Source organism: Puma concolor, chromosome B4 (genome assembly GCF_028749965.1).
Source record: "Puma concolor isolate L17-30 chromosome B4, mPumCon1.1.hap2, whole genome shotgun sequence".
NCBI lineage: Eukaryota > Metazoa > Chordata > Mammalia > Carnivora > Felidae > Puma > Puma concolor.
Genome location: NC_141673.1, coordinates 61,438,240 through 61,465,335, shown reverse-complemented (window position 1 = coordinate 61,465,335; position 27,096 = coordinate 61,438,240). Strand labels below are relative to the sequence as shown.

The 27,096-nt window shown below is 36.7% G+C and overlaps 1 protein-coding gene across 1 annotated transcript; it reads left to right on the top strand.

Annotated features, from left to right (window-relative positions):
- Positions 1-24,068: 24,068 nt before the first annotated feature.
- LOC112863793 (olfactory receptor 9K2-like) lies at positions 24,069-25,046 on the top strand. Its single transcript, XM_025926917.2, has one exon. It carries the CDS (start codon positions 24,105-24,107, stop codon positions 25,044-25,046), a length of 942 nt encoding a protein of 313 aa, XP_025782702.2. The 5' UTR covers positions 24,069-24,104.
- Positions 25,047-27,096: the final 2,050 nt, after the last annotated feature.

The window sequence follows — 27,096 nt, the reverse complement described above, 5'->3', positions numbered from 1 at the left end:
GATGGAGAACTATTTATCATGCCACTGGAAGTCAAAAGAAAGCTGGAGTAGCCATCCTTATATTAGACAAACTAGACTTTAAATTAAAGGCTGTAACAAGAGATGAAGAAGGGCATTATATAATAATTACAGGGTCTATCCATCAGGAAGAGCTAACAGTTATAAATGTGCCGAACACGAGAGCCCCCAAATATATAAAACAATTACTCATAAACATAAGCAACCTTATTGATAAGAATGTGGTAATTGCAGGGGACTTTAACACTCCACTTACAGAAATGGATAGATCATCTAGACACATGGTCAATAAAGAAACAAGGGCCCTGAATGATACATTGGATCAGATGGACTTGACAGATATATTTAGAACTCTGCATCCCAAAGCAACAGAATATACTTTCTTCTCGAGTGCACATGGAACATTCTCCAAGATAGATCATATCCTGGGTCACAAAACAGCCCTTCATAAGTATACAAGAATTGAAATCATACCATGCATACTTTCAGACCACAATGCTATGAAGCTTGAAATCAACCACAGGAAAAAGTCTGGAAAACCTCCAAAAGCATGGAGGTTAAAGAACACCCTACTAAAGAATGAGTGGGTCAACCAGGCAATTAGAGAAGAAATAAAAAAATATATGGAAACAAACAAAAATGAAAATACAACCATCCAAACGCTTTGGGATGCAGTGAAGGCAGAATGAGAGGAAATGAGTGAGAGGAAAATACATTGCATTCCAGGCCTATCTCAAGAAACAAGAAAAATCCCAAATACAAAATCTAACAGCACACCAAAAGGAAATAGAAGCAGAACAGCAAAGACAGCCTAAACCCAGCAGAAGAGGAGAAATAATAAAGATCAGAGCAGAAATAAATAATATAGAATCTAAAAAAACTGTAGAGAAGGTCAACGAAACCAAGAGTTGGTTTTTTGAAAAAATAAACAAAATTGATAAACCTGTAGCCAGGCTTTTCAAAAAGAAAAGAGAGATGACCCAAATAGATAAAATAGTGAATGAAAATGGAATTATTACAACCAGTCCCTCAGAGATACAAGCAATTATCAGGGAATACTATGAAAAATTATGTGCCAACAAATTGGACAACCTGGAAGATATGGACAAAGTCATAAACACCCACACGCTTCCAAAACTCAATCAGGAGGAAATAGAAAGCTTGAACAGACCCATAACCAGCAAAGAAATTGAATCAGTTATCAAAAATCTCCCAACAAATAAGAGTCCAGGACCAGATGGCTTCCCAGGGGAGTTCTACCAGATGTTTAAAGCAGAGATAATACCTATCCTTCTCAAGCTATTCCAAGAAATAGAAAGGGAAGGAAAACTTCCAGACTCATTCTATGAAGCCGGTATTACTTTGATTCCTAAACCAGACAGAGACCCAGTAAAAAAGGAGAACTACAGGCCAATATCCCTGATGAATATGGATGCAAAAATTCTCAATAAGATACTAGCAAATCGAATTCAACAGCATATAAAAAGAATTATTCACCATGATCAAGTGGGATTCATTCCTGGGATGCGGGGCTGGTTCAACATTCGCAAATCAATCAACGTGATACATCACATTAATAAAAGAAAAGATAAGAACCATATGATCCTGTCAATCGATGCAGAAAAGGCATTTGACAAAATTCAGCAACGTTTCTTAATAAAAACCCTCGAGAAAGTCGGGATAGAAGGAACATACTTAAAGATCATAAAAGCCATTTATGAAAAGCCCACAGCTAACATCATCCTCAATGGGGAAAAACTGAGAGCTTTTTCCCTGAGATCAGGAATACGACAGGGATGTCCACTCTCACCGCTGTTGTTTAACATAGTGTTGGAAGTTCTAGCATCAGCAATCAGACAACAAAAGGAAATCAAAGGCATCAAAATTGGCAAAGATGAAGTCAAGCTTTCACTTTTTGCAGATGACATGATACTATACATGGAAAATCCAAGAGACTCCACCAAAAGTCTGCTAGAACTGGTACATGAATTCAGCAAAGTTGCAGGATACAAAATCAATGTACAGAAATCAGTTCCATTCTTATACAGTAATAATGAAGCAACAGAAAGACACATAACGAAACTGATCCCATTCACAATTGCGCCAAGAAGCATAAAATACCTAGGGATAAATCTAACCAAAGATGTAAAAGATCTGTATGCTGAAAACTGTAGAAAGCTTATCAAGGAAATTGAAGAAGATATAAAGAAATGGAAAAACATTCCATGCTCATGGACTTGAAGAATAAATATTGTCAAAATGTGAATACTACCCAAAGGTATCTACACATTCAATGCAATCCCAATCAAAATTGCACCAGCATTCTTCTCGAAGCTAGAACAAGCAATCCTAAAATTCATATGGAACCACAAAAGGCCCCGAATAGCCAAAGTAATTTTGAAGAAGAAGACCACAGTGGGAGGCATCACAATCCCAGACTTTAGCCTCTACTACAAAGCTGTCATCATCAAGACAGCATGGTATTGGCACAAAAACAGACACATAGACCAATGGAATAGAATAGAAACCCCAGAACTAGACCCACAAACGTATGGCCAACTCATCTTTGACAAAGCAGGAAAGAACATCCAATGGAAAAAAGACAGTCTCTTTAACAAATGATGCTGGGAAAACTGGACAGCAACATGCAGAAGGTTGAAACTAGACCACTTTCTCACACCATTCACAAAAATAAATTCAAAATGGATAAAGGACCTGAATGTGAGACAGGAAACCATCAAAACCCTAGAGGAGAAAGCAGGAAAAGACCTCTCTGACCTCAGCCGTAGCAATTTCTTACTTGACACATCCCCAAAGGCAAGGGAATTAAAAGCAAAAATGAATTACTGGGACCTTATGAAGATAAAAAGCTTCCGCACAGCAAAGGAAACAACCAACAAAACTAAAAGGCAACCAACGGAATGGGAAAAGATATTTGCAAATGACATGTTGGACAAAGGGCTAGTATCCAAAATCTATAAAGAGCTCACCAAACTCCACACCTGAAAAACAAAAAACCCAGTGAAGAAATGGGCAGAAAACATGAATAGACACTTCTCTAAAGAAGACATCCGGATGGCCAACAGGCACATGAAAAGATGCTCAACGTGGCTCCTCATCAGGGAAATACAAATCAAAACCACACTCAGATATCACCTCACGCCAGTCAGAGTGGCCAAAATGAACAAATCAGGAGACTGTAGATGCTGGAGAGGATGTGGAGAAACGGGAACCCTCTTGCACTGTTGGTGGGAATGCAAATTGGTGCAGCCGCTCTGGAGAGCAGTGTGGAGGTTCCTCAGAAAATTAAAAATAGACCTACCCTATGACCCAGCAATAGCACTGCTAGGAATTTACCCAAGGGACACAGGAGTACTGATGCATAGGGGCACTTGTACCCCAATGTTTATAGCAGCACTCTCAACAATAGCCAAATTATGGAAAGAGCCTAAATGTCCATCAACTGATGAATGGATAAAGAAATTGTGGTTTATATACACAATGGAGTACTACGTGGCAATGAGAAAGAACGAAATATGGCCCTTCGTAGCAACGTGGATGGAACTGGAGAGTGTGATGCTAAGTGAAATAAGTCATACAGAGAAAGACAGATACCATATGTTTTCACTCTTATGTGGATCCTGAGAAACTTAACAGAAACCCGTGGGGGAGGGGAAGGAAAAAAAAAAGAGGTTAGAGTGGGAGAGAGAGCCAAAGCATAAGAGACTCTTAAAAACTGAGAACAAACTGAGGGTTGATGGGGCTGGGAGGGAGGGGAGGGTGGGTGATGGGTATTGAAGAGGGCACCCTTTGGGATGAGCACTGGGTGTTGTATGGAAACCAATTTGACAATAAATTTCATATATTGAAAAAAAATTATTTGCTGAAAATATAGACACACCAATAGATTATTTAAGCATAGGATGATTGAGACAGCAGTGATGAGACTGGATTTATTTTCATACTGCATCTTATTTTTTGTTTTTTTAAAGTTTTTAAAGTTTTTGTTTAAATTCCAGTCAGTTAACCTACAGTGTAATATTAGTTTCAGATGTATAATATAGTGGTTCAAATATTCCATACATCACCCAGTGCTCATCACAAGTGCATTCCTTAATCCCTATCACCTGGTTCACCTATTCCCAACAGCCCCCCTCTCCCCTGACCTCCCCTCTGGTAGTCATCAGTTTGTTCTCTATAGTTAAGAGTCTGTTTCTTGGTTTGTTCTCTCTGTCTCTCTTTTCTTTTTTTCTTTTGCTTGTTTGTTTTGTTTCTTAAATTCCACATGAGTGAAATCATATGGTATTTGTCTTTCTCTGACTGACTTATTTCACTTAGCATAATACTTTAGCTTGATCCATGTCCTTACAAATGGTAAGATTTCATCCTTTTTTATGGCTGTGAAATATTCTATTGTATATATATACACATCTTTATCCACTCATCAGTCAATGGACACTTGGGCTGTTTCCATAATTTGGCTATCGTAGATAATGCTGCTGTAAGCATCATGGTATGTTTATCCCTTTGAATTAGTATTTTTGTATTCTTTATGTACATCCCTAGTAGTGCAATAGCTGTAACATAGGGTAGTTATATTTTTAACTTTTTCAGAAACCTCCATACAGTTTGCCACAGTGGCTGCATTAGCTTGCCTTCCCACCAACAGTGCAGGAGGGCTCCTCTTTTTCCACATCCTCGCCAACACGTGTTGTTTTTTGTGTTGTCAATTTTAGCCCATATATTTTCTATTCTGGGTGCCACTTTATGCTTTAATATAAGTCCTTGGCATTGCACCTTGTATCATGACTGGAGACACATATTGTAAATATTAAAAAAAAACTTCTGTATATTATGATGTTTGACTATTATTGATTATTGATTATTATTATGTTGACATCATAAAGACTCTTCTGGCTGGGAAGAGACTGTCCCTCCTGGGGCTAGCAGATCCGAGGTAACCAGCCAGCAGCATGCTTTTGATAGGTAAATAACCAATCCAGAGCCATACTTCCCCTATCAGGCCCTTACCTCCAAGAGGGGATATTCCTCTGCCTCAGTCATTTCAGGGCTGGGTACTGAGCAAGTGGGGACCACAACTATAGTTAGAGCCGACAGAAATTATTCAAACTAGCCAATCCTAAACCATTTATGTGGTCCTACCTTGCCTTTCCTGTGGAAAAGCCAATAAAACCTATGGTCTAAGCCCTCCACCTCTACCTAATTTGAGGAGGGAGTATCATGAAGTGATTTTATTCAACAATAAGCCATAGCTGATGAGGACTTCCTGAGTTCTATCTTGGGGTCTTCCCCATGGTCCTCCAAGGCATAGGGTAACCCCTGCCCCTTTCCCCCTTCTTCATGGGACCTGTGAGCAAAATAAATTTTCTTCTAAGCCTCCTTGTTTCCTCCTGCGGCTGCACCAACTTTACCATATCGTATCCAACAGGCATATTCTTAGAGCAATGAATCTACAGTTAGTAGCAGAAATATTCCTGGAAATCATTCCCAGCTAGGATAGCTAGCATTGCCTTATTACATATAAGTGTGACTGAGAAACATAAACTATACCTCACTGAAAGTTTTTAAAATGTATTCTCAACTCAAAGTCCCATTACCTGGATCCAAAATGCAATTGCTACTTCAATACTACCTGACCTGAAAGGAAATATCAGAGAATGGAGCCAGCAGGTTTAATTGATTGCAGGTAACATATTTTTGCAATTTTTAAACACATTGCTAGATAAACATATTGCTAGGCGCTCCCACCCCTTAAGTGACTTCAAAGGGGATCCTGCAGGTTGGGGCCCTTAACCCTGTACTTCTTCAGCTTCATGACGAATATGCCTCTGATCATGACATATCTTTCACCTCCTTCATGCCTTATTTGATATATTCGCTCACTTTATAGTGTTCTTTAAAAGACCTTGTTCTTTAAAAGGTCTTGCACACCTATTAAAATCTATTTCTAAATATAACCCAATTTTTATTATAAAAGGGATATTTTCTTTCTCTATTACATTTTCTAATTGCTTTCTGTTTGTATAGAGAAATACTATCTTGAGCACATTGACCAAACTCATGTATTAGTCTTCATAATCTCATACAGATTTTTTGTATATTTTATTGTATGGCATTGTGGGCAATTATTTTGCTATATTAATACTTTTTACCCCCTTCCAATTCTTATGTGTTTTCCTTACTGCATTAGCTATCACCTGCAGTGAAATGTTGAAAGACAGTGCTGATCACAAACATCCTTAAGTTGCCATGACTAAGGTGAAATATTTATGAACTTTTACTATGATTTTCAGTATAATGCTTTTGGAGAAAAATGTTTAAGTTAAGCAGCATTCTTTCTAGGCCAGTGCAGTAACAGATCATTTTTCTATATCATCCAGGGCAATCATATGTTCTTGTCCTTTAATCTACTGATACTGGGAATGAAATGGATTTTTCTGATGCTGAATCTTTACTTTACAAAAAATATCTCTCTTGTGCATAATATAAGTTTTATAATTTAATGTCTCATGTCTTTCTCAATTTTTCTTTCCAGACTATTGGTATAACTGGGACTCACATTTTTTGGTCTATTTTTCTTAATATATAAGGTATATTATATGAGTTAAGTATCATTTATTTATTTTTTATTCCCTGCAAAAGAATGCCTTTATGCTAGGCTGCCCTGTAAAATCTTCAGCATATGATAGGTAACGTGAGATCTTTTCAACATTTAAATTTCTTCTTTACTAAAATTTTGTATTTTGTAGAAAGATTGTATTTTGAAAGTTTTTATTTTTGTAGAAAATTATTCTTTTTTTCTTTGTAATATGTCATTCAGAATTTCTGTTGTAATTAAAACTATCTATTGATTTGTAGAGTTGAGATATATATATTTATATTTTTTATATTTATTTACTTTCCTTTATGATTTGTGAGAGAATGAAAATAAATGCTTATGATTTGGAAGGTCATTTTATTATTTAGTTTCATTGTTATAATTTTAAGGTCATTAACTGTCATCGGGTTATTTCTTCCCTGTTATTTTCATTCCTAAACATTTCATAAGTTATATTTTTGTGTTATTTTAATATGTATAAATTATTTGGAAGCTTTATTATTAGAAAAGCTCTCCTACCTGTGCAAAACTGCCCATTATATACCCTTATGATATTATTTATATCAATACATTTGTCATATTAAATATGAAGTTGGGCATAGATTTGTAGTCCCATCATGACTTTGGCTACACTATACTGCTATATCTGTTATGTTTTTCCCAACTACTATATTTTTAATTTACTATAGTATTTTTGTTGTAGAAAAATCTCCTGTCAGCAATATATAATTGGACTTTGTTTTACATTTTTAGGTATTTCAATCCAACTTAGAGTGCTTTAAAAATAATCATAGAGGCACCATATAGATGGGTCTTGTGTTTTTATTCATTCCATCACTCTATGTCTTTTGACTGGAGCATTTAGTCTATTTACTTTCAAAGTAATTATTGACATGTGTATATTTATGGCCATTCTGTTACATGTTTTATGGTTGTTTTGTAGTTCCTGCCTCTTGCTCTCTTTTGCTCTCTTGTCTCATGATTAGTTACTTTATTCTTCTCTCTCTCTTTTTTAATATATTGTCAAATTGGCTAACATACAGTGTGTAAAGAGTGCTAGTGTTTTTTGGGATAGATTCCCTTGGTTCACTTCTTACGTAAAACACCCAGTGCTCATCCCAACAAGTGCCCTCCTCAATGCCCATCACCCATTTTCCTCTCTCCTGCCCCCATCCACTCTCAGTTTGTTCTCTGTATTTAAGAGTATCTTATGGTTTGCCTCCCTCCCTCTATGTTTGTAACTATTTTTTCCCCTTCCCTTCTCCCATTGTCTTCTGTTAAGTTTCTCAAATTCCACATATGAGTGAAAACATGATATCTGTCCTTCTCTGACTGACTTATTTCACTCAGCATATTACCTTCCAGTTCCATTCACGTTGCTGCAAATGGCATGATTTCATTCTTTCTCATTGCCAAGTAGTATTCCATTGTATTAAGCCACATCTTCTTTATCCACTAATCAGTTGATGGACATTTGGGCTCTTTCTATAATTTGGTTATTGTTGAAAGCAACTGCTATAAACATTGGGGTACATGTGCCCCTATGAATAAGCACCCCTGTATCCTTTGGATAAATTGCTAGTAGTGCTATTGCTGGGTCATAGGGTAGGTCTATTTTTAACTTTTTGAGGAACCTCCATATTGTTTTCCAGAATAGCTGCACCAGTTTGCATTCCCACCAACAGTGCAAGAGGATTCCTGTTTCCCCATATCCTTGCCAGCATCTCTTGTTTCCTGAATTGTTCATTTTAGCCACTCTGACTGGTGTGAGGTGATATATCATTGTGGTTCTTATTTGTATTTCCCTGATAATGAGTGATGTTGAGCATCTTTTCATGTGTCTGTTGGTCATCTGGATGTCTTCTTTGGGAAGTGTTTATTCATGTCTTTTGCCCATTTCTTCACGGGATTATTTGTTTTTTGGGTGTTGAGTTTGGCAAATTCTTTATAGGTTTTGGATAATAACCCTTTATCCAATATGTCATTTGCAAGTGTCTTCTCTGATTCTCTTGGTTGCCTTTTAGTTTTGTTGATTGTTTCCTTTGCAGTGAAGAAGACTTTTATCTTGATAAGGTCTCAATAGTTCATTTTTTTTTAACGTTTATTTATTTTTGAGACAGAGAGAGACAGCATGAATGGGGAGGGTCAGAGAGAGAGAGAGGGAGACACAGAATCTGAAACATGCTCCAGGCTCCAAGCTGTCAGCACAGAGCCTGACGCGGGGCTCGAACTCATGGACCGCAAGATCATGACCTGAGCCAAAGCCGGATGCTCAACTGACTGAGCCACCCAGGTGCCCCTCAATAGTTCATTTTTGGTATTATTTTCCTTGTCTTTGGAGACCTGTTGAGCAAGAAATTGCTGCAGCTGAGGTCAAAGATGTTGTTGCCTGTCTTCTCCTCTAGGGTTTTGATGGTTTCCTGTCTCACATTTAGGCCTTTCATCCCTTTTGAGTTTATTTTTGTGTATGGTGTAAGAAAGCGGTCTAGTTTCATTCTTCCGCATGTAGCTGTCCAGTTTTCCCAACACCATTTGCTAAAGAGATTGTCTTTTTTCCATTGGATACTCTTTCCTGCTTTGTCAAAGATTAGTTGGCTATACATTTGTAAGTTCAGTTCCGGGTTCTCTATTCTATTCTATTGGTCTATATGACTGTCTTGTGCCAGTAACATACTCTATTGATGATTACAGCTTTGTAATACATCTTGAAGTCTGGGATTGTGATGCCTCCCACTTCGTTTTTCTTTTTCAACATTACTTTTGCTATTCAGGGTCTTTTATGGTGCCGTAAAAATTGTAGGATTGTTTGTTCTGGCTTTGAGAAGAATACCAATGCAATTTTGATTGGGATTGCATTGAATGTGTAGATTGCTTTGGGTAGTATTGATATTTTAACAATGTTTGTTTTTCCAATATATGAACATGGAATGTTTTTCCATTTCTTTGTGTCCTCTTCAATTTCCTTCATAAGTTTTGTATAGTTTTCAGCATATGCATCTTTTACATCTTTGGTTAGGTTTATTCTTAGGTATTTTATGAGTCTTGGTGCAATTGTAAATGGAATTGATTTCTTGATTTCTTTTTCTGTTGTTTCATCATTGGTGTGTAGAAATGCAACCTATTTCTGTACATTGATTTTGTATCCTGCGACTTTGCTGAATTCATGTATCAGTTCTAACAGCTTTTTGGTGGAGTCTTTAGGGTTTTGCAGGTACAGTATCATGTGATCTGTGAAAAGTCAAAGTTTGGCTTCTTCTTTGCCAATTTGGATGCTTTCTATTTCATTTGGTTGTCAGTTTGCTGAGGTTAGGACTTCCAACACTATGTTAAACAACAGTGGTGAGAGTCGACATCCCTGCTGTGTTCCTGATCTCAGGGGGAAAGCTCTCAGTTTTTCCTCATTGAGGCTGATATTAGCTGTGGGCTTTTCATATATGGCTTTTATGACGTTGAGGTATTTTCCTTCTATCCCGACTTTCTTGAGGGTTTTTATTAAGAAAGAGTTCTGTATTTTGTCAAATGCTTTTTGTACATCTAATGACAGGATCCTATGTTTCTGATCCTTTCTTCTGTTTTGTGATCTATCACAATGATTTGCGAATATCGAACCCCTGCATCCCAGGAATGAATCCCACTTAATCATGGTGAATAATTCTTTTGATATACTGTTAAATTCAATTTGCTAGTATCTTGTTGAGAATTTTTGTATCCATGTTCATCAAGGATATTGGCCTATAATGCTCCTTTTTAGTGGGTTCTCTCTCTGGTCTGGAAATCAAGGTAATGCTGGCATTATAGAATGAGTATGAAAGCTTTCTTTCCATTTCTGTTTTTTTTTTTTTTGAACAGCTCAAGAAGTATAGGTATTAATTCTGCTTTAAATGTCTGGTAGAATTCCTCTGGAAAGCTATCTGTCCCAGGATTCTTATTTCTTGGGAGATTTTTTTTTTGGGAGATTTTTGATAAGTGATTCAATTTCTGGTTATGGGTTTGTTCAAATTTTCTCTTTCTTCCTATTTGAGTTTTGATAGTGTGTGGGTGTGTAGGAATTTGTCTATTTCCTCCAGGTTGTCCAGTTTGTTGGCATATAATTTTATTTTTTTATTATTTTTTTTCAATATATGAAATTTATTGTCAAAATGGTTTCCATACAACACCCAGTGCTCATCCCAAAAGATGCCCTCCTCAATACCCATCACCCACCCTCCTCTCCCTCCCACCCCCCATCAACCTTCAGTTTGTTCTCAGTTTTTTAAGAGTCTCTTATGCTTTGGCTCTCTCCCACTCTAACCTCTTTTTTTTTTTTTTCCTTCCCCTCCCCCATGGGTTTCTGTTAAGTTTCTCAGGATCCACATAAGAGTGAAAACATATGGTATCTCTCTTTCTCTGTATGGCTTATTTCACTTAGCATCACACTCTCCAGTTCCATCCACGTTGCTACAAAGGGCCATATTTCATTCTTTCTCATTGCCATGTAGTACTCCATTGTGTATATAAACCACAATTTCTGGCATATAATTTTTAATAGTAATCTCTGATAATTGTTTGTATTTCTGTGGTGTTGGTTGTGATCTATCCTCTTTCATTCGTGATTTATCTGTTTGGATCCTCTCTATTTTCTTTTTGAGAAGTCTGGATAGGGGTTGATCAATGTTGCTTATTTTTTTTTTAAAACCAGCTCTTAGATTCATTGATCTTTTGTACTGTTTTTTTTTTTTTATTCTATATTGTTTATTTCTGCTCTGTTCTCTTCTTCTTCTGACTTTGGGGTTTCTTTGCTGTTCTGCTTCTAGTTCCTTTATGTGTGCTGTTAGATTTTTTAGTTGGGATTTTTCTTATTTTTTGAGATAGGTCTGGATTGCATTATATTTTCCTCTTAGGACTGCCTTTGCTGCATCCCAAAGGATTTGGACTGTCATGTTTTCATTTTCATTTGCTTCCATATATATATTTATTTCTTCTCTAATTGCCTGGTTAACCCATTCTTTAGTAGGATGTTCTTTAACCTCTATGCATTTGGAAGCTTTCTAAATTTTTTCTTGTAGTTGATTTCAAGTTTCATAGCATTGTGATCAGAAAATATGCATGGTATGATATCAATTCTTTTGTATTTATTAAGGGCTGTTTTGTGACCCAGTATGTGACCTATCTTGGAGAATGTTCCATGTGCACTTGAAAAGAGTGTGTTCTGCTGCTTTTGGATGAAAAGTTCTGAATATATATGTTAAGTCCATCTGGTCCAGTGTATCATTCAAGGCCACTGTTTCTTTATGGATTTTCTGTCCAGATTTTCTATCCAATGTTGTAAGTAGAGTATTAAAGTTCCCTGCAATTACTGTATTCTTATCAATAATATTGCTTATGTTTGTGATTAATTAATTTATGTATTTGGGTAAATCCATGTTGGGAACATAAACATTTATAATTGTTAGCTCTTCTTGATGAAGAACCCCCGTAATAATGATATAATGCCCTTCTTCATCTCTTGTTACAGGCTTTAGTTTAAAATCTAATTTGTCTGATATAAGTGTGGCTACTCTGGCTTTCTTTTTACTTCCAGTAGCATGAGAGATGGTTCTCCATCCCCTCATTTTCAATTTGAAGGTATCTTCAGGTCTAATGGGTTTCTTATAGACAGCATATAGATGGATCTTGTTTTTTTTTTAATTTTTTCTGATACCCTATGTTTGTTGATTGGAGCATTTAGTCCATTTACATTCAGAGTTAGTGTCTATATCAGAGATATAGATTTAGTGTCATTGTGTTATCTGTAGGTTTTATGTTTGTGGTGATGTCTCTTGTTCTTTGTAGTCTTTGCAGCATTCAACTCACAGAGTCCCCCTTAGGATCACTTGCAGGGCTGGCCTAGTGGTCATGAACTCCTTCAGTTTTTGTCTGGGAAAGCCTTTATCTCTCCTATTCTGAATGACAGCCTTGTTGGATAAAGGGTTCTTGACTGCATATTTTTCCTATTCAACACATTGTGTATTTCCTGCCACTTCTTTCTGGCCTGCCAAATTTCAGTAGATAGGTCTGCTACTGCCCTTATGTGTCTACCCTTGTAGGTTAAGGCCCGTTTGTTCATAGGGGCTTTCAGAATTCTTTGTTTATCTTTGTATTTTGCCTGGTTCAGTATGATATGCCTTGGAGATGATCTATTCCTGTTAAATCTGAAGGGAATTCTCTGTGCCTTCTGAATGTGGACGTCCATTTTCTTCCCCAGACTAGGAAAGTGCGCAGCCATAATTTATTTAAGTAAACCTCCGGCCCCTTTCTCTCCTTCCAGAACTCCTATGGTACAGATACTATTATGTTTTATTGAATAATTTAATTCTCTAATTATCCCCTCATGGTCTAGTATTTTCTTATCTCTCTTTTTCTCAGCTTCATTATTTTCCATAGTTTTATCTTCTACTTCACTTAATCTCCCTTCTGCCTCCTCTGTCCTTGCTGTCACTACATCTAGTTTATTTTGCACTTCATTTACATTTCCTTTTTTTGGTTTATCTTTTGTTTATTTTTTTCCAATATATTAAATTTATTGTCAAATAGGTTTCCATACAACACCCAGTGCTCATCCCAAAAGGTGCCCTCCTCAATACCCATCACCCACCCTCCCCTCCTTCCCACCCCCCCCATCAACCCTCAGTTTGTTCTCAGTTTTTAAGAGTCTCTTATGCTTTGGCTCTCTCTCCCACTCTAACTTCATTTTTTTCCCTTCCTCTCTCCCATGGGTTTCTGTTAAGTTTCTCAGGATCCACATAAGAGTGAAAACATGGTATCTCTCTTTCTCTGTATGGCTTATTTCACTTAGCATCACACTCTCCAGTTCCATCCACGTTGCTACAAAGGGCCATATTTCATTCTTTCTCATTGCCATGTAGTACTCCATTGTGTATATAAACCACAATTTCTTCATCCATTCATCAGTTGATGGACATTTAGGCTCTTTCCATAATTTGGCTATCATTTACAACATTTCCTAATTGGTTGTGACTATTTCTTAGTTCTTTGATCTCTGCAGCAATAGATTCTCTGTTGCCTTCTATTTTGTTCAAGCCCAGCTATTTGTCTTATGACTATAATTCTAAATTCTTACTCAGTTATATTGTTTATATCTGTTTTGAGCAATTATCTAGCTGTAATTTCTTCCTGGAATTTCTTTTGAAGAGAATTCTTCAGTTTTGTCATTTTGGCTAGTTTTCTGTCCCTTATGTGTTTTAATACTTGTTCTGAGTCCTGCAACCATAAGCACTACTATATTAAAGAGGGGTCGGGGTGCCTGGGTGGCTCAGTCGGTTAAACGTCTGACTTCGGCTCAGGTCATGATCTCACGGTCTGTGAGTTCAAGCCCTGCATCGGGCTCTGCTGACAGCTCAGAGCCTGGAGCCTGTTTCAGATTCTGTGTTTCCCTCTCTCTCTGCCCCTCCCCTGTTCACGCTCTGTCTCTCTCTGTCTCAAAAATAAACGTTAAAAAAATTAAAAAAAATAAATAAATAAAAAGGGGTCATATGCTATTCAGGACTTGGCTCTTCAGAGGTGTTTTGGAGTGTTTCATGCTCTCTGTTGTTGTGACTCTGGTTTCTTTATCTCCCTACTCATAGTGGTGGATTGTACCTTCCACCAGGTATGCTTTGATTTGTTCATTGAAGTATCCCTGGAAAAAAATTTAATAAGAGGGAGGGGTGGTGGAAGAGGCCTTATCCAATACAAAGAGAGAAATGACAAGGGCAGGGAAAAGGAAAACAAGCAAACAAACAAAATTGACCAGGCAGAGTATCAGAGAAACCATATGGCTTAGGCCAGAGAGAGAGAGAGAGAGAGAGAGAGGAAAATAAAGAAGAAAGAGATACAGAAGAGGTGTAAAAAGAATAGATTCAAAATGTCTGCATAAAGAAACCAACAGTCAGAGTAACCAGACAGGAGAAAGGAAGAAATAAGAGGAAGAAAAGGAAGAATATATATATATATATTCATGCAAAACCACTGTACCGGTATCTGATGGTGCCTTGGAACTGGTGGCTGCAGGGGTTTGGTCAGTGTCAATCTTGCTCTGTTAGATACACAGTTACCAGGCATGAAGGGACATGGTTTGGTGTAGGTGGGTCCTGCCTCCACTGTGGGCCAGTTGTCCCATCCCTGAAACCCCACCTTGTTGGTGATGGGGAGAAAATGGTGGCAACCCAGTTTCTCCTCCCCAGACTGGGTGTCCCAAACCAGTCTGTTCAGGCCATCTTCACAGTGCCAGGCAGGTGCTAGTGAGCCAGTTCTATTCTGCTCCATAGTCTTCTGTGCCTCTCAGGTGCTTGGCTAGGAATCAAACCCTGATGTCTTAAAGGATCCCACTCCAGTGTGTTTTGGTTCCAGGGAAGTGCCACTCCTCCCAGTCAGCCAACTAAGGGCCTCTGGCTCCTCACAGTGCTGAGTGGGCATGAGCAGCCTGCTACATCCCACTACACCGTCTCCCAGATCTCCCTGGTGCTCTGCTGGGATTCAGCCCTGATGTCTTAAAGGATCCCATTCTGTGAGCCCTGGTTCTGCGGTACTGTCATTCTGCCAGGCAACTGACAAAGGGCCTCTGGCTGGCCTGCAGGGTCTTTTGTTCTTGGAATGACTATTTACCTTCTTCCCAGAGCACTCAAGGGAGAGGATTGCCCTCTCTGGCTATGCCTGGAGCCAGCTACTGAGCTTGGATCTGGCTCCCTTCCTCTCCAAATGCACGAATAGGGCACAGAAAGTCCTGCTTTAGAAATTGGTTCTTTCTCCATTTTTTTGCATTCCCCAGTCCGTGGTTTTTCTCTTGTTCAAGTAGAATCCTACACTTCCAGAGCCTGTCTTCTTCTTCCCTTTGTCTCTCCACAGAAGGGAATCTCTTCCCTCCATTCCTATGCCACCCATTCTGTTTCTTCCAGTTTGCAATCATGCACCTATGGCCCACCATGTTGTCCCCTTGGGCCTCTGGAGATGTTTCTGTCACTCTATAGCCAAGATTCCTGGAATTCCAAGTCTTCTGGACTCAATACTGCTGTATTTGAGGGACAAGGGAACTTCAGTTCCCCTACTTCTCCATCATGTTGACTCCTCCTCCCCTAACTCATACATTGAAGCCTTAGCCCCCAGTACCTCAATATATGACTGTATTTGGAGATAGAGCCTTCAAAGAAGTCAATAAAATAAGTCTGTTACAGTGGGTTCTGATATAGTTTGGCTGATATCTTTATAAGAAAGTATTTGGACACAAAGAGAGACACTAGGGGTGCATATGCACTGAGGGGCAACCATGTAAAGAGAGAGCAAGAAGATAGACATCTTGAATCCAAGAAGAGAAGCCTCAGAATATTTATTTATGGCACCTCGATCATAGACTTTCAGTCTCCAGAATTGGGAGAAAAAATTGGTGTTTAATGCACTCATTCTGTGGCAGCCCTAGCAAATTACCATAAACATTATACAGAACAAAAGGAAGATTAATATGTTTTTTTCCATAGGTGACATAGTTGTCTGTGTAGAAAATATGAAAGAGTTGCCAAAATACCCTTCTAAAACTAATAAGATATGTAGGAGTGTTGCAGGATACATGGTTAATATACAAAAGTTAATTGCTTTCTATACCACCAATGAGCAAGTGGAATTTAAAATTAAAAACACAATACTATTTATATTACAATTACTGGCAGTAAAATATTTAGATGTCAATCCCACAAAATATGAACATGATCTCTAGGAAGAAAAGTATAAAATTCTAATATAAGAAATCAAAGAAGATCTAACTATATGGAAAACTACTGAATGCTCCTGACAATGAAAACTTAGCATTGTCAAGATATCTTTTCTTCCCGACTTGCTCTATTCATTCAATTCAATCTAAATCAAAATTCTAGCAGGTTATTTTTGTGTTATTGGAAAACTTTAGATATTACATGAAGTTTATCTGAAAAAAGCAAGACACTGGAATAGCCAACACAATATCAAAGGAAAGAACAGAATCAGAGGAATGACAATACACAAATTCAACTATACACAACCATACAACTATACTCATCCAGACTGTGGTACTGGTGAAAGAATGAATAGTCAATGAAAGAGCGTAAAGAAACTAGAAATAGAGCCACACTGAAGAAGAAAAGCATAATGTTCTCAATAGGAAAGGAAAGGTATTTGATACAATTCAACATGCATTTCTGATATTAAAAAAAACAAAATTAATTGAAAGTAGGCATAAAAGACAGAATTAAAGAAAATTTTTATAAACATTTTTTAATGTGGAATCATTGGAAACTTTCTATTTGAAACCAGGAATAAAGAAAAGATAACCACTACCAAAGACTCATCTTCATTTACCAAAGGATTATAACCAATGACATAAAAAAACAAATTAAATATATAAGGGAGGAAAAACACTCATTATTTTAAGATATAACTATCTTCTCAATAGGAAATTTATGTACACATTATGAGGGTAGAATCTTTTTAAATTTACTATTGATATTTGAAATTGATACCAAATTCGGAAATTTGGGTTTAGACCTTCGAGTTTTTGTGTGGTGAATATTATAACCATGAGTTATCCCCTTTAACAAGAAAGAATGTTATTATGCTATTTATGACTTGTTTTTTTATGTATGTAATGCTTTTATGAAAATTAATAATGACCGTGTTTCTACTGATAATGAGTATTATATAATGAATAAAATATATTTATATTCAATCCATTTACCTACATATAATTTTAGGAAGATCGAGCTTTTCTTTTTGATCTATTAATCATTTTGTGGACTTGCAAACAAGGCTATTGAAATAACTGTAATGGGCTAATTAAACAGAGGGAGCACAAACATTATAAATAATTATTTATATCATAATTTCTCAATCGTTACCACTATGTCATCATGAATTACAAGGATTTGGAGCGACCATCTTAAAATCTCAAAAAATATTTATTTATTTATTTATTTGATGTTTATTTCTTTTTGAGAGAGAGAGAGAGAGAGAGAGAGCATGAGTAGGGCAGGGGTAGAGACAGAGGGAAACACAGGCTCTGAAGCAGGCTCCAGGCTCTGAGCTGTCATCACAGAGCCCGACACGGAGCTTGAACCCACGAGATGTGAGATCATGAAGTCGGATGCTTAACCAGCTGAGCCACCCAGGGACCCTTTCTCAAAAAATATTTTGAGTACAAAATACGTTTTAAAGTTTGTTTTCCATGTTAATTTGGTATCTTAAATTGGGGAAAGGAATTCCAAAAATATTACCAAATTTGGCTTGCCATTTATGAATATTTAAGTATAGATCATACATAGTTTGAAATAATATTGGAATCTTAACATTATTAAGTCCTGAGAAAAAAATAAATTGAAACACGTTTATAGTTGGTGCTGCATGTGATATGAGCATCAGCTGGAAATAGACTACTATTGCAGCATTCTAGTCCAGCTCAAAGTTATTTCATATATCACTTAGAAAGAAAATATTCAAAATAGGCACAATTTCAAGCTGCATAGTTATTTTCTTGTCTGGACTACAGTGTCAGACACATATTTTTAGGGTCAGTAGGCTAGTGGTTGACATGGATAACTAGGAACTTGAAATCAGCAAGCTTGAAGGATTACTGACATGGTGGTCTGTTTGTAGAGGGACTTGCCTGAATGGTAAAAGGAATTGAGAATATAAATTTCCCACATGAATGCTCAGTAATTTATATCAAGATATGAGGTAGCTTATCAATAATCTGATTAAGGCAATGATCCATTATCTTCCAGATTCTTTGCCATCCAATTTATTGTTCATTCACTAAGTTCTCATCAGTAATATAACCATAGTAGAAGAGATAGAACTCACAACATGGATGGCTCAACATTGGCTGACCTGGAAACTATCCATGCTAAGTGCACAATTTTCTGATAGTGGTTATCAAAAATATAGGGAGAAAACCAAGGTGTCTACTGATGCATGAATGGATAATGTTGAATATGCATACAATGGAACCTTATTTGTCATTAAAATGAAGGGAAATTCTGGCTTTTGATAACACGGATGAACATGGAAGACATAATGCTAAAAGAAAATGGCAATCCCAGACAAATATTCTATAATTCCTATTATATAAAGTATCTGAAAAAGTCAAGCTCTTAGAACCAGAAAGTAGAATGGTGATTGCTGGGGTTGAGTAGAGGGGAAAATGAGGAATTGGCATTCAATTGGTTTCAACTTATCTAAATTATGCAAAGTGAACAAGTTCTAGAGATCCGTTGTAAAACATTGTGCCTATAGTCACAATACTGTGTTGTACACTTAAAACTTCTTTAAAAGGGAAGGTCTCATGGTAAATATTCTTACTACAACAAAAAATTTTCCTGATAAATATAGTATAACCTGGGGCTATCAGCCAGTCATCATGCTTCAGTTTGATTACATCGATTTTTCCATGAAGGAGAAGTAGTGATTTGTCCAGGCTCTGCTCTAGTTATAATTTTGCCCTTCCTGCTCAAATTACTTATGTCAATACCACTATATGAGATGCAACAAATGCCTTATTTGTTACCATGTCTATTGCACTAGGGCTTTGGTGTAAGACACTCACTTTACAAGAAGAGAAGTGAGGGGATACACTCCTATCCAAGGGATTCAAAGGAATTATCATGCACCTCATCAGACAGAATCAGGTGAACTCATGGAATGGTAGAATCACTTATTGAAGACTCCGTTTTCAGATATAACTGTCTGTCAGCACTTTACATAGTTGGGTTATTGTCTCTAGGATACTGTATTTATACTGCGTTAGCAAATAATACATGAGGTTATTTATTTCATAATGTGACTATTGGCCCAAGTACCGTGGGTCAATGTTGGAATGTCAACTACCACTCTAAAACCTGTTAACCTACTTTTTTTTCCTTGCTGCCCCTATGACATTGGATTTTGCTGAGTTATTATACTTACTACTCAACAGAGGGCTAATTTTACTGGGGCTCACAGCAATTGCTCCTGTCTCCTGAGTATTCATTTCACTGAACAGACAGGTAAACAAAATGCTTTGTATACTTTTGGGTACTGATAATGATTAGCAAAAGATATTAATAGAAAAGAGAGGAGGAGGTATAGCAGTAATTAAGGAATTTTCCAGGATGCCTTCTAGCACCACCATGCCTGATGGTAAATATTAATGAACAAGTATGGTATGCTTTTGTACTTCTAATTATCAATTATCAATGACAAAATATAGCTAAAGAATAAATATGGAGAGTTTTAAGTGAAAAGGAAATTAACTTTATGACTAGGAATACAAATATCTCTACAAATATATTTCATAATATAGTATTTTCTTTCACATTTATGTCAGTTTGCCTATGACAAGTTTTGCCGTAATGATAAATTGAAATGCTTCTTTTTCAGTGGAGAATTTCAAGTTGAAAGAAAATTTTGCTCCTTCTAAAGGATTCACACAAGAAAATAAAAAAAAGAAAAGAAAAGAAAAGAAAAGAAAATGAAAGAAAAGAAAAGGAAAGAAAAGGAAAAAAATCCAGCTGTTGTATGTATTTTGACACCTATTAAGTTTAGGCTCTTCTTTTTCCTTTCCTTTCCTCCTTTCCTTTCTTTTCCTTTCCTTTCCTTTCCTTTCCTTTCCTTTCCTTTCCTTTCCTTCTTTCCTTTCCTTTCCTTTCTCTTTCTTTCTTATTTCCTGCAAATCTAGAGCATCTGTGATCCTGATGGAGCTTGGCTCTGGCACCTACGTACCTTAGTGACTTCCTTATGCTTCCTTCTTTCCCAGGAGAACTATCTCCCAGAAGGAAAGAGAAAGCTCAATGCTGTAATTATTTGAAAAAGTTACACTGTTATGGCAAAACCAAAGCCAGGATGGATAACTGGTGCTGATATTCTAGTAGATTATCAGAGATTCCAGATGGCTCAAGGCCTCTTACATATCCAAGACAATCTCCTTCACTTCTTTAAAAGCACTTAATATCCAAGAACGAAGGACAGAATATCCTGTGGATTGATTCCTCAGGTTCATTTTGCAAAACTATTGACTGGATCTGTTTCAGTCTTAGCAAAGCATCATTTAGAAAATTCACCTTGTGTCTCTTCTACAAAGGACCATAGCATTTTCCAAGAAGTCGACTACTTAAGAACAGTTGTTAATTAGAGAAATAAGGAGAATTAGTCTGATTTATCTATGGGAAGAACTAAAACTTGTATAATAATCATGCATTTGGAATTTCTTTGCAGGGGGGGGTGATTAATTTTATCCTGACATAATGATTATTTAGTACTTGTAGCACAGTCATTAATTAACTTTATGTTTACCCTTTCTAGAATTAAAACAATTACAAGAGGAAAACATTGGGATTCTGCTGCTTCATTTTCAGAATCTGACAAATTACCAGACCATGTAAGGTAAGAGTACATCTTGAAACATGAAAGTTTTGGGGTGCCTGGGTGGCTCAGTCGGTTAAGCGGCCGACTTCGGCTCAAGTCATGATCTCATGGTTCGTGAGTTCGAGCCCTGCATTGGGCTCTGTGCTAACAGCTCAGAGCCTGGAGCCTGTTTCAGATTCTGTGTCTCCCTCTCTCTGACCCTCCCCTGTTCATGCTCTGTCTCTCCCTATCTCAAAAAAAAATAAAACGTTAAAAAAAAAAAGAAATATGAGAATTTTGACAAATAATAAGTCTCAAACTGACTATTTCTTTATTGGCTACTCCAGGAAAGACTCCCTTTTCTATGTATAAATGTCTTCAGGTATACTTATTAACATTAGAATAAGATTTATAGGAATAAATATGGATAATTAAAATGATGTACAATCTTACCCCTTACAAGATGAGAGGAAATAAATAAAATATATGATTAAAAATATTTCATAACTTCTTCAGGCTCTATTCCCACTGTTTAAGTATCTTATGTCTCTTCAGAACCTAAGTATTATATATTTAAAATTTTGCTCTTTTATAATACAATTATTTAAATATTTAAGTTTTGATGGAGGTGGTGAATAACGAAAATATAACAGGGAGACACCATAACACTTTTGTTTAGTGATCTCTTTCTGGGGCAAATATTACACTTCTCTCAGATTTCTTTATTCTTTTTAATATTTTAACAGTTTCTCTGATTTCTTCCCTCAACATAGAATCGTTTATCCAAAAAGCCCATACACATATTATTTATTTTCAATCTAATTAGTGCCTAATATTTGGTATGCATTGTTGGATTGAACACAGAAAGATATGATAATTGATAATAGTTAATATTTGTCTAGTGCTTAGTTTGTCATAAATGATACTTATTTATGTGCATTATCTTTTTTTTAAGTTTATTTATTTATTTTGGGCACCTGGGTAACTCAGTTAGTTAAGCGACTGACATTTGATCTCAGCTGAGGTCATGATCTCATGGTTTGTGAATCTGAGCCCCCTTCAGGCTCTATGCTGACAGCATGAAGTCTGCTTGGGATTTTCTCTTTCTCCCTCTCTCTTTATGCCTCTCCTCCCTTGCTCTCTTTCTCTCTATAAAATATAAGTAAACATTTAAAATGAGGTTTATTTATTTATTTTGAGAGTGAGGGAGAGAGAGAACCCCAAGCATGCTGCATGCTGTCAGCGCAGAGACTGAAGCAGAGCTCGAACTCATAATCCATGAGATCATGACCTGAGCTGAGATCAAGGGTCAGTCGCTTAACCAGCTGAGCCACCCAGGTGCCTCTTATGTGCATGGTCTAAGTATATACCCCCAAGAAAACTTGGTAGTTATGTTGTTTTATCCTTGCTCTATGTGACGATACACTGGTATAGTAACTTGCCGCAAAATTACATCAGTAACTTAAGGAACATAAGGAGGTTGTACAGGAAACAAATAAGTTACATAAGTCACTTAGTCCAAGGTCCCAGTTAGTAAATGTGAGAAGCAGCACTGGCTCTTCCCTTACTTAAATCTAAACCCATGCTAACCACCTCAGTATTTCAAAGTCCTCAAGTTTTTCTGAGTCTGCATACTCAAATATCATGCAATATATTATCTATATAAAAAATATTGACTGCTATTTGCCAGACACAGAACACTGTGCTGAATTTATGGAGGACAACTTGAAGTTAGATCTTAAGGAAGAACTTATGAATATTTAATATGCATATTAAAATGTGGTGATCATAGCTACCATCCTTGGGAGCATGATCTATGCAGAAGTGTCTTAACCTAGGTTGACAATTGGAGAATTTATTTTGGAGATAAGAAACTTTAACTGAATTCTGAGGTACAAATAGAAGTCACCTAAAGGAACCAGAAGGGCTTATTATAAAAGGTGGTATCCTGCAGTGAATGAAAATGGAGGGATTCTGGAGCCAAGTTTTTACTCTACAAATTTGGATTCTGAGCCTAGTAAGTGGTATCAACAGACTTAATTTCTCTGGATCTCAGTTTCCTCTTCTGGAATATAATAGTACTCACCTCATATTATTGTTGTGTGGATTAAATGAGCTACTAAAAAGCATTTAGAAAAGTGGCTGGCAGGCCAAAAGTGCAACATTATTGTTGTCGTTGTTTTTGTTATTATTATTGTTGTTATTATTTAGGCTGAAAAAGTTGCCATATTATTACTCTAAGCAGTTCAAATTCTCAGTTGAGCTGTCTAGTAAATGAGGTATGACAACTATGAAAGTCATATCCAGCGTAAAGAAGAATACAGTCAAAAATCCCTCATATGTATCTTTTGTTCAGTATTTTCCATCTACACTACCTGGAGGTCTCTTCTTTAAAAAAATCTGAGATTCAGGCTGAGTTAATGCAGGGAAAATATTCTTATGAAAGGGTTATGGATGCCCATCTGGGAGAGACATCTTAGCACATGAGTCCTGATAATATTTGTGTTTATGTGTGCACAACTTTGATCTTAGTGAGCAAATAACCTATACCACAATTCAAAGTTTCCATTACCTACAAAAAGTATTTGCACCTTTTAAGTAATTTTTATTAAAGTCATTCACTTTCTCTAGATCTGTTTACATGTAATATAAGTCCTCAAAGATAGGGTTTTCTGAAGGAGGCTACTAAATCCCCTAATATATCCAAATGCAGACACTGTAATTCCTTCCCAAATGTCATGTATTAAATTATTTGTGGTCTCTTTCCAGTCACCTTTTCATGACAATGAATTTATTGCACAAATCATGAGTCAGAAACATACACAGAAGTGATACTTGCAAATGTGAAAGGCCCTTGGGTGGAAGGAAACTGTATTAGATTCAAGGGAAAACATCTAATCCACCATTGCAGAAAGAAGGACATAAAACTAACATTTTGATTCATCCTCAGTTTCAATGGCTTAAAGTGAAGTCACATTAATTTTATAAAGTTAACAAGAATAATGATTATACAATGGCTTTGTAATCCTAATTCTGCAATGGTCAAAGGGCTATGTTCAAAACCCAGAATCATTTGTTTATTTTTCCTTGTGCCTCTCAGCAGGTTTCTGCCATGGGTGACAGGGGACCAGACAATCACTCAGAAGTGACTGACTTCATCCTTGTAGGCTTCAGGGTCTGCCCTGAGCTCCACACTCTCCTCTTCCTGGTCTTTCTGCTTGTGTATGCCATGATCCTCCTAGGGAATGTTGGGATGATGACCATTATTATGACCGATCCCCGGCTGAACACACCGATGTATTTCTTCCTAGGCAACCTGTCCTTCATTGATCTCTTCTATTCGTCTGTTATTGCATCCAAGGCCATGATCAACTTCTGGTCTGAGAGCAAGTCCATCTCTTTTGCAGGCTGTGTGACCCAGCTCTTTCTCTTTACCCTCTTCATTGTGGCAGAGGGATTTCTCCTGGCAGCCATGGCCTATGACCGCTTCATTGCCATCTGCAACCCACTCCTCTACTCTGTCCAGATGTCAGCACGTCTCTGCATGCAGTTGGTGGCCAGTTCCTATTTATGTGGCTGCATCAGCTCGGTTCTTCAGACAAGCATAACATTTACTCTGTCCTTTTGTGGTTCTCGGGCCATAGACCACTTTTACTGTGACACTCGCCCACTTCAGAGGATATCTTGTTCTGACCTCTTCATCTCTAGAATCATTTCCTTTTCCTTATCCAGCATCATCATCTTGCCTACCATCATAGTTATTATTATTTCTTACTTGTATATTGTGTCCACAGTTCTCAAGATACGCTCCTCTGAGGGACGTAAGAAAGCGTTCTCCACTTGCAGCTCACACCTGGGAGTCGTGAGTGTGCTGTACGGTGCTGTGTTTTTTATGTATCTCACTCCTGACAGATTTCCTGAGCTGAGTAAAGTGGCCTCGTTGTGTTACACCCTAGTCACTCCCATGTTGAATCCTTTGATTTACTCCCTGAGAAACAAAGATGTCAAAGAAGCTCTAAAAAAACTTCTGGAGAAGAAAAATCCTATTCTTTGATTATTGTTTTTTTCCTCCATTGATTTTGTGGCTATTTCTTTCATACTCCTTGTGTCCATTAATGAAAGTTATTGCATTAAACATCATAAATATCTTATTGTAACTGTTTTCTGGTGAGGTACCTGGAACATTGTTCATCTTGAATGTCTCAGATATTGGAGATGTCCTGGGTGTTAGAGAAACATTTTTCACAATAATCCTTCCCACTATCTCGAATAACATTCTGTTTCACAAAATTGATCTGTACTTCTTTAATGGCTTGCTGCTGAGCACGACTTTTCTGTTAATATAGTGTATAAGCAATGTTTTGTGAGCTGATTGTTTTGGAATTTCTCCTTCCTTCATAACATAATCACTAATATTGACAAGAATATCCTACTTATTTTTAAAAATAATATGTTTTCCAATTACATAACTACTTTGTTTTAGCATTTTATGTAATAATTGAATTTTCTTTTTGAATCAGTGATGTGTACTATGTCAAGAGGAAGTGATAATAACAAAAATAAATAATACATAATCTTTGGTATAAAGATTAATTTGGAAATTTTTACATCAAATGATCAGGCATTGCAGAGTATTCTAAGACACTGTTAGTTGCTAAATCTGAATATAAAGAACGAAAAAGGAAGATAGAAACTTGCAAACATTTTTGAGCAATCATTGCTTCAATTTGGGTTATCATACATTGTTTTCCTAGGTTAATTATTGTGAAGAATATTTAATAAAGGAATAAAGCAAGTTAGTCATTAACATAGTGTTTTGTCCAAAATTTACTCAGCTATGCCTATGAATATTTATATATTTGATTAATTTATTGACAGTGTAATATGTCTTATGGTAGGCTTGGGTATAAATAACCTTATTTATATATTATATTAATTATATTATATTATATTATATTATATTTATATAAAAAGTAAATAAATTATTATATTTCTATTCTATTATTTAAAGAATATTATATATTCTTTAGGTAGCTTACAATTCAGTGTGACAATCACATCCTTGTATGCACAAGTAATCCAAATCCACAGTTTTTTATGCCAAAGGTAAACATACAGATTTCAAAGTGGGGTACCTGCGAGTGTTTTCTGGCAATAAGGGAAAGTCTTTATGCTGTATTGAAGATCTATTTACAGGGAATAAGATTGGAGTCAGTATGCTGTTATATCAGTTCATGTTATTGATGTGGGCTTGAAGTATACTAATGTAATTGAAAAAAAAGGTGATTTGAAAAATTGTAGGTTAGACACACAGAACTAATTAATTGCTTGGTGTGAGGGGAGTACATGAAGGGAGGTATGTCTCACCATTTTTGGTCATGTATGATGTTTCTGGTGATGGTACCAACAGATAAAAAGTTAAGGAACTCTTAGCAAATTAGGACTAGAGGGGCATTTCTTTAACTTGAAAGGGAACATCTATTAAAACCTACAACTGAGATTATATTTAATGATGATGAAACAGAAACTTTTCCACTAAGATAGGAATCAGGCAAAGATGTCCCCCTTCACCATATCTCTTCAGCACTCTTTTTGGGTGTCTTAGAAAATGTAATAGACAAAAAAGACATAAAAGTATTATGGGCTGAATGATGTCTCTCCAAATTCACGTGTTGAAGCCCTGACCCCCAGTATCTCAGTATGTGACTATATTTGGAGATAGAGCCTTCATAGAAATAATCTAAAGAAGACTGTTACAGCTGGGTTATAATACAGTGTGGCTGGTGTGTTTATAAGAAAATATTAGGACACACAGAGAGGCACTAGAGGTGCATATGCACTGAGGGACCACCATCTGAAGATGTGGGAAGAGGGCAGACATCTGCAAATTAAGGGCAGAAGCCTCAGAATATTTACTTAGGACACCTTGATTTTGGGCTTCCAGTCTTCAGAACTGGGAGAAAAAAAATTGGTGGTTAAGGCATCCTGTCTGTGGTGTTTTGTTATGGCATCCCTAGCAAATTACCATAAAGCATTAAACAGCGTGAAAAGAAGAATAAATCGATCTTTGTTCACAGGTGACAGTTGTCTATGTAGGAAATCTG